The following is an 8,853-nucleotide window of genomic DNA, read 5'->3' on the forward strand; positions in this document are numbered from 1 at the left end:
AATATTGGAAAAAACACCCACGATTGATAAGCTTACAGACCTTTCCAATTGTTGATAAACAAACATAGCTGGTTGGCATTATGGACGGCCGTTTGTTAGTAAAACACTCAATCGTGTTAAACATGTTTTAACCAAAATAATTCAGTATGTTATGCAAACTTTCAATAAAATACCTCCCATTACTGTGTACTTTGTTTCCAACCAGTTCAACACTATGTTTAAATTGTGTGTCAAACATTGTGAAAAACAGTAGCTGTCTGTTTTAATTTGCATTTATGGCTTTTCTGTAGTTTTCCAACCTCAGTTGGCAAAAACTCGGGATGTGACGTTGCAGTGAGAACTGCTACATGGAAACAAATTCAAAATGGCGGCTTAGTAATGACGTCACAGCGCACGCTCGACCGCTTGTTGGTCACTGGTAGTCTGCTGTGTGAGTTCGATGGTCTCCACGTGCGTCTTGCAGCACAGAATCACCAGGGTGTAATCGCGAAACCTCTTGATGAACATTACGAACATGAGGGGGTTTAGAACCTGTGACCATTTTGCTGCGAAGGGGGCTATGACGGCAAACCAGTAGGGGACGTTGTGTGGGTCTCCTATGGCACCCCATATGCAGATGATGGCGAAGGGGGACCATGTAAACAGGAAGACGACGATCAGGGCGACGCCAAGCTGAAGTGTAAATATGGGTCATGATGGTAATTAATCAACACTGAATTGAAATGAAAGAACTCTAAACAAGTAAGATTTGAAAATCTGCATGATGGAAGTATAACTAGGAGAGGTTTGCGGTAACACCATGTGCATGTCCCTCAAGTGCTGTGCGGGCGGGAGATATTCCAGACGAACAACTGTTTTCCAAACAAAGCATTTATCAGAAATGGTTATCTTTGCCTATAGTAATGCAGAAAATGTACAAAACCGACAGTGCATGACAATGATGAAGCGGTGTACTATTTTCTTCCTCCATGGTCAAATCGAGGATTCTGTCCCCCATATATATACGGCGAACGGCGAACCGTGTACAAAGCACTAATCGTAGCGCCCTGTTTTGAACCATCTTTTTTTTAAATAGCAAAAATTTGTTGGCTATCGGGCGGACTAAAAGCCACGATCACATACTTGGAACCAGGTCTTAATAAATACAACATGAATTTACGTACCATCGTGACTTGTTTCTGGTTAGCCCAGTCGGAGTTGATGGGAGTAAGATCGTTGTCAGAGGAAGCAGCGTGTACCTGCTCACGCTTCACCATGACGGCGTGTGCTCGACCGAAGCAAGTGACCATCACTACTAACGGTACGAGGAAGTTAATCTACAGCACGAAATGACAACCAAAAGAAATGTTTGTCTTTCCATGAGATCGATTAGTAACTGTGAATAAGTCTTAAACATAAAACACAAACAGAACTTAGTGTACACTAAATTAATTAAGATCTACTTTTGGTACTCCTGAGTAAGTTTAAGGATTTTATACGGCATTTTTCTGTTTGACACTTTTGAGAAAATCGAATAACCTTTTGTAAACTACCTACCAAAATGACGGGTGTACGTTTGAAATCTAGTATCTTTGGACGATGTCTTGACAGCAAAGCACATGACTCTGTACTTGGCCTACGTACGTCATTATTACGCCAGAAGTCGGATGCTAACTTCATAAAAACCGACAGAACTGGTAGCAATAAGCCTACATTATTATTACCAGCATTTGAAACAAGCCTACGTCATTATTACCAATCAGAACCCAAGCCTACGTCATTATTACCGACAGCACTAACCATCCTACGTCATTATAACCAATCAGTAGTAAAAAGCCTACGTCATTATTACCGACATGCACTAACAAGCCTACGTCAGTATTACCAATCAGTAGTGAAAAGCCTACGTCAATATTACCGACAGTATTATAAGCCTACGTCATTGTTACCGCCAAAACAAATCTGCGCTTCCCAACCGAGGCCACAAGCGAAAACAGTCTGGCCCCTATTTATTTTATTCTTTTACTTGCTACTGAACAACACAAGGAATCAGACCTGCTGGCCGTAAGCGAAAACAGTCTGACACCTGTTTCAAAGAGTACTTGAATTGCTACTGATCAACACAAGGTTTCAGACATGGTGACGTACCACAAAGAGGGTGAAGAGGTAGGAGATGTAAGAAGCGCCCCTTCTGTTCCAATCTAGAGCGCATCCACTTCCGGGATCCTCTTCGTAACGTGCCCAGCCAAACACCGGCATGATGGCCCAGAACAGGGCATTCACGTAGGCCGTCAGAGACATGTAGTTGTAGTGGACTTGGGTTAACATAGAGGCTGAAGAGAGACAAAGGTTATCATTATTTGTAAAAACTCTTTTGAAGTTTACAAAATCCGCTAAACACCAGAGTTTATCTGCATGATTTATTCGTATTCAAATAAACGGCCACCGCGGACGACCTGTTGCAGGAGTTAAAGGAACACGTTGCCTTGGATCGGTCGAGTTGGTCTTTGAAAAGCGTATGTAACCGTTTGTAGAGTGCATATGATTAGGAAGATGTTGTAAAAGTAGAATACAATGATCCACACAAGTATCACTCGAAATTGCGTGGTTTTCCTATTATCTCGTCGACAAACACGGTCGGCCATTTATATGGGAGTCAAATCTTTGACTCCCATATTAATGGCCGACCGTGTTAGTTCACCAAGTAAAAGGAAAACCACGCAATTTCGAGGCAAATGTGTTTGGATCATTGTGTTCTACTTTTACAACATCTTTCTAACTATGCATTTTTATCAAACGGTTACAAACGCTTTTCAAAGACCAACTCGACCGCTCCAAGGCAACGTATTCCTTTAAAGACCGAAAATTAAGCTACCGTTTGCACAAACGATATTTGATAGCTATATATATATATAATCAAAAGACAAAAGTCAACGTCTTTATAGGGTGAGTTCGATTAGCTTCCCCGGGTCGACCCCGATCTGCCCCGGTGGCGTTTGAATAGCTTTGACGTCGTTCCAGGGGCTCACCCGGGTAGGCCCCAAGTGCCCTGCTTGTGGAACGGGTCATTTTTGGACTGGCCCAAGGTGCATGACGTCTCCACGAGAGTGTGAGTGATCATTTTGATTAGCTCTTGCATTTCATAACAAACGGTTACAGACGCTTGTTATAGACCATCTCGTCCGATCCAAGGCAACGTGTTCCTTTAATCATAAAAAAAACAAATATTTTAACAAAATTCAACATTTTCTGCAAACTTTCAATTAATTATAATACCTCTCATAATTAGTTGTTTTGTTTTTAACAAAATCAACAAGTTCTTTTTATACATTGTTACCAAAAATAGCGATCTTTTCTTGATTTGCATTTATGGCTTTCCATAGTTTTTCAATCTGGGTTAGGAAAAACTCGGGCTGTGACGTTGCAAAAGAAAGGTCTATAGCCCATATGCACATCGTCATTTGGGAAAACTGAGTGAACCTGGAGTGCGTTTTGGCGACCCTAACCAGAAACATTGGTCATCGGTTGGGCGGTGACGATGCTGTTCAGACCAACTGGAAGTCCGGTAACCGAATTGGTGAATTGTTTGGGGTCGACAAAACACACTCCGAGATACAGTTTACATGAATACGCTGTCAAAATAGACGTCATGCTTAAGTTTGCGTGTAACAATGCCAGTTTCTAAAATGTATTGTGTACCGCATTCGTAGAGTTGTTAACTCTCTGACCGCATTGCTTCAAAATTAGCGCTGATTTTTGTACTCGGACTTAACCCAAAATCCTCTGCGCACCGATCATATTGGAACAGACTCTCTGTTTAGGCGCGAAAACTTACCGAGTGACCTCCGGCAGACGACAATGTATCGGTCAATGCTGAGACAAGTCAGGATGCCGATAACAGACAGACCGAAGAACATGCTTGCAAAGCCGTAGAATTTACATCCAGACGTATCGAAAACCCAATGGCCAGCGAATGTCGACGCAGTGGAGAATGGTATACACAAGCACATTCCTTATCAGCAGCGTGGAAAAAGATTGAATTAACACAGTTTGAATTTCATTTTTATTGTTGCCACTGGTATGACGTTACATGTTGGCAAGAGCCTATGGGCCTACCTGCTTAGCAAGAATGAGCAGGATACCAGGCACAAATTGTACATTAATATTTGACATGGTATTGTGGCCGGTAACCTTATTCTGGTAAGCATAATTTGGTTTTGCTTAGCTTGTTTGTATGCTTTAAAGGCAGTGGACACTATTGGTTATTACTCATAATAATTATTAGCATAAAACCTCACTTGGTAACGAGAGAGGGGAGAGGTGGATAGTATGAAACATTGTGAGAAACGGCTCCCTCTGAAGTAACGTAGTTTTCGAGAAAGAAGTAATTTTCCACGACTTTAATTTCGAGACCTCAGATTTAGAACTTGAGGTCTTGAAATAAAGCATCTGAAAGCACACAACTTCGCGTGACAAGGGTGTTTTTACTTTTTCATAGTTATCTCGCCACTTTCGATGACCAATGGAGTTCAAATTTTCACAGGTTTGTTATGTTATGCATAATGTTGAGATACACCAAGTGAGAAGACTGGTCTTTGACAACTACCAATAGTGTACAGTGCCTTTAAAGCTTGTAGCCAGAACAAGTTTTCTTCTTCTCCTTCTTCAACACTGTCTTGAGGGGGTAATATTTGTTTCGATAGATTATAGTATACTGGATGTAGATTGTCCCAAACGGCCACCTGCCATCAAAGCTTCACCAATCCATCTAATGACTTCCTCTATTAAAAAGCTCCCAGACATTTCTCCGATTTATCGTCCTGTTTATCTCGTCATTATTAAAAAAAAAAAAAAAAAAAAAAAATAGCTTCAACCTGAAGACGCACTCAGTCCCTTCTGCCGTCTACAATCATTATCGTCATCTCACACCCCATTAGCAAGCTGGCATCCTCATCTATCTCAGTACACCGTAACTCCAGTATTGCATCAACATTACACTATACTCTAGACTTGCTTATAAAGACACTGGACACCTTCGGTAATTGTCAAAGACCAGTCTTCTCACTTGCTGTATCTCAACGTATACACACAATAATAAACCTGTGAAAATTTTGACTCAATTATTGGTCGTGGAAGTTGCGAGAGAATAATGGAAGGACAAACACCCTTGTCGCACAAATGTTGTGTGCTTCCAATGCTTGAATTCGAGAACCTCATCGGCTGAGGTCTCGAATTCAATCAAAATATTGTATTGGAAAATTATCTCTTTCTCCAGAGGGAGCCGTTTTGAAGAAATTTGGTTCAAAAGAGGGCGAAATCAGATGGAATATCCACACAAATCGCCACAAGGCGGCACAATCTCAGAGACAGACTCTTGCGACACCGGCCCTCTACAAAACATAACCATGTCAACTTATTCATTCAAATGGACTGTATATGTCCTAGGTCAAGGGTCAAATAAAGTTCACAGACTCACCTAAGTTTGCAACAGAAAGGAATAGTAGCAGATTGTTGCTAGGCGTCCGTAGCTGCTTGAATTTCCAGAACATCCTGATGATGACGGAGTTACCAAATAATCCAGCAATGGCTAATTGGGGATACCGTAGCAAGATAAATTATTACAATAAAGGCGTTTCTACTAATTGGAAATTCAGAGTTAAGATTGTTCTATAAGCTGCCTATATCAATCACTGTTAATTTCAAAGCAAATTGTGGGGCCACAATACAAATTATGAATCTAACAATATTGCTTAGAGAGATCAAGCACTACTGGATTCATATTCATTTTATTAAATAAAGCCGATAAGCTCGAATTTAACCATAACTGTGACGTCACTCTATAGATGAAAACAGACGGCTAAAACTTTACATACACAATTTATGAAAAGTTAAAGATTGTTCTAAGCTGTTAATCGCGCTTCTCGAAGCAAATTGTGATGTCACAATGCAATTAATTAGTCTGGTGAAATTAAAAACTCATTGTAAGATGAATTTGAAATGTTCTGTAAAATCAAGCAGTAATTACTGAATTCATTTTACAATGATTTCAAAGCTGAAAGCTCGCCGTGTTTAGAGAGAAAGAGCGTCAATCCGCCAGAAAAACAATTAACTGGTTGGACTGCAGGATTTGTAATTATATGACTGTAAGTCACTGGCCACGCTAATAACATTTCACAATGACTATAATTTAAGTATTGCCGTCTAGTTACTAAATCACAGTGTATAGTTTGCATAATCCGGTGTACCACGATGAGTATGGTGGCATGAACGTGAAGATATTTTTGATATCGCAAATTATTTGCATAGGTATCTGCGATGTGCGATGTCCCTTCAGAGCCACCATGAGAGAGACGGGCTGTTGTCAGCTTGGTATATCCCCTTACGGAGCTAATTACCACCTCCCATTTTGGGACTATTCTGAACAATAACAACACATTTATCGCTGTTTTCCTTTGAATATACTATAGGTGACCACCGACATGGATAATATTTCATTGATTGTTCGTTTTTAGCTGGTTGAAAAAAAAAACAAGGATTGGTAATTTGTGCAACTGTTCCGAGGAAAACAAAACAAAAACAAAGATGCTCCTTCAACTGAAGATATACATTTAACTTAAAGACAATGGACACTATTGGTAATTGTCAAAGACCAGTCTTCTCACTTGGTGTATCTCAACATATGCAAAAAGTAATAAACCTGTGAAAATTTGAGCTCGATTGGTCGTCGGAGTTGCGAGATAACTATGAATGAAAGAGCACTCTTGTCGAGACCTCAAATTGTAACTTGAGGTCTCGAAATCAAATTCGTGAAAAATTACCTCTTTCTCGAAAACTACGTCGCTTCAGAGTAAGCTGTTTATCACAATGTTTTATACTATATCAACCTCTCCCTATTACCGTTACCAACTGAGTTTTATGCTGATATTAATTATGAGTAATTACCAATAGTGTCCACTGCCTTTAGTCGATATTATTTCTGCATCAGGGATAAAAAAATACAATTTTGGTTTAACCTTTTACAACACAGATGTGTTTTAGCACTGTGTGTACTCAGTACTTTCCTCAGCTCTCCAAGTGCAGCACCAAACACAGACTGGCCTACTGAGTAAACAGTGCTATAATACACATTGGTGTTTAAAGGAACACGTTGCCTTGGATCGGTCGAGTTGGTCTTTGAAAAGCGTTCGTAACCGTTTGTTACAAAATTGATATGGATAGAAAGATGTTGTAAAAGGTGGTTTTCGTTTTACCTCGTCGACTAACACGGTCGGCCATTTATGGGAGTCAAAAGGTTGACTCCCATAAATGGCCGACCGTGTTAATTCGCGACGTAAAATGAAAACCGTGCATTTTTGAGTGATACTTGTGTGGATCATTGTATTCTACTTTTAAAACACTACTTTTTATTATTATTATTATTATTATTATTATTATTAAAACACGTTTCCAACCATATACATTTCATAACAAACGGTTGCAAACGCTGTTTATAGACCAACTCGTCCGATCCAAGGCAACGTGTTCTTTTAAAGACGATGGACACTATTAGTAATTGTCAAAGACCAGTCTTCTCACTTGCTGTATGCATAAAATAACAAACCTGTGGAAATTGAGCCCCAATTGGTCGTCTAATGTGCGAGATAATATTAATAATGAAAGAATAAACACCATTGTTACACGAGGTTGTGTGCTTTTAGATGCTTGATTTCGAGGCCTCCTAACATTATACTTATTTCTTTCTCGAAATTCATGTCACTTCAGAGGGAGCCGTTTCTCACAATGTTTTATCTCCCCATTACTCGTTACCAAGTAAGGTTTTATGCTAAATTTTGAGTAATTACCAATAGTGTCCACTGCCTTTTCAACGAATTTGATTTCGAGACCTCAAGTTTAAAATTTGAGGTCTCGAAATCAAGCATCTAAAAGCACATAACTCCGTGTGACAGGGGTGTTTTTCTCTTTCATAGTTATCTCGCAACTCCGAGACCAATCGAGCTCAAATTTTCACAGGTTTGTTATTTTATGCATATGCTTATATACACCAAGTGATCGGGAAGACTGGTCTTTGACAATTACCAAAAGTGCCCACTGTCTTTAAGATTAAAACCATAATTAATATTATATAACTCACTCTGAAAAATCATGAACCCTCCGACGAGTATCTTCACTGTGTCCGTTGAGCCATCATCCGCCATCTTGGTAGGTAATTCTCAATCAGATATAAAGATGTACCAAATCTCATACACCCTTACATCCAAGGAATGCACATCATCTTTCCCTCAAAAGACACCCCTCTCTGTCACAGATTACACACGGCCGAAGAATGCCAAGAAATGTTTGGATAATAAAATACTCTCATCAAGAAAACCACCAGCAATAATTGTTTGTCTGCTTATTTCGTAATCAGTTCATAGCGCTTATTTCGTAATCAGTTCATAGCGTGTAGGCCTATATGTGTATTTGTAGACTGCAACCTTATAGTTCACAAAAAATAACTACGATGCTTTTGTTTTGTAATAGCTAAAAGTTCGTGGTCTCGTACTGTGTTCAATATAATACGCTGAGTGGAAAAAAAAAACGACTTGCGCTTTCACGAAAGCAAATCTGACAACTTCGTGTGTAGATGTTGCCAAGAACAAGAGTTGCTTTTTAATCAAAGTCGGATCACAATGTCTAGTCCGCGACACAAGGAAAATCTTTCAGGTGCCAAAACACCCGAGTATGATAAATACATTATTCAAACTTTGAGGTTTGAGAAGATTTGATCTGGCTGCCCGAGAAGACTCGCGTCCCACAGCTGTCCGGTGAGGATAGACCAATGTACTCTGATTAAATCTGTAACAAAAAATATGGACTGATGGGGATATCTTATTT

At 39.7% G+C, this 8,853-nt stretch overlaps 1 protein-coding gene across 1 annotated transcript; it reads right to left on the reverse strand.

Moving 5' to 3' along the window:
• Positions 1 to 373: 373 nt before the first annotated feature.
• On the reverse strand, positions 374 to 8,363 carry LOC139952808 (visual pigment-like receptor peropsin). Its single transcript, XM_071952040.1, has 6 exons — positions 8,111 to 8,363; positions 5,456 to 5,566; positions 3,815 to 3,991; positions 2,128 to 2,312; positions 1,164 to 1,316; positions 374 to 672 (listed from the first exon to the last, which is right to left on the reverse strand). Exons 1-6 carry the CDS (start codon positions 8,172 to 8,174, stop codon positions 385 to 387), a joined length of 978 nt encoding a protein of 325 aa, XP_071808141.1. The 5' UTR covers positions 8,175 to 8,363; the 3' UTR covers positions 374 to 384.
• Positions 8,364 to 8,853: the final 490 nt, after the last annotated feature.

Source organism: Asterias amurensis, chromosome 21 (assembly GCF_032118995.1).
Source record: "Asterias amurensis chromosome 21, ASM3211899v1".
NCBI classification, from domain to species: domain Eukaryota; kingdom Metazoa; phylum Echinodermata; class Asteroidea; order Forcipulatida; family Asteriidae; genus Asterias; species Asterias amurensis.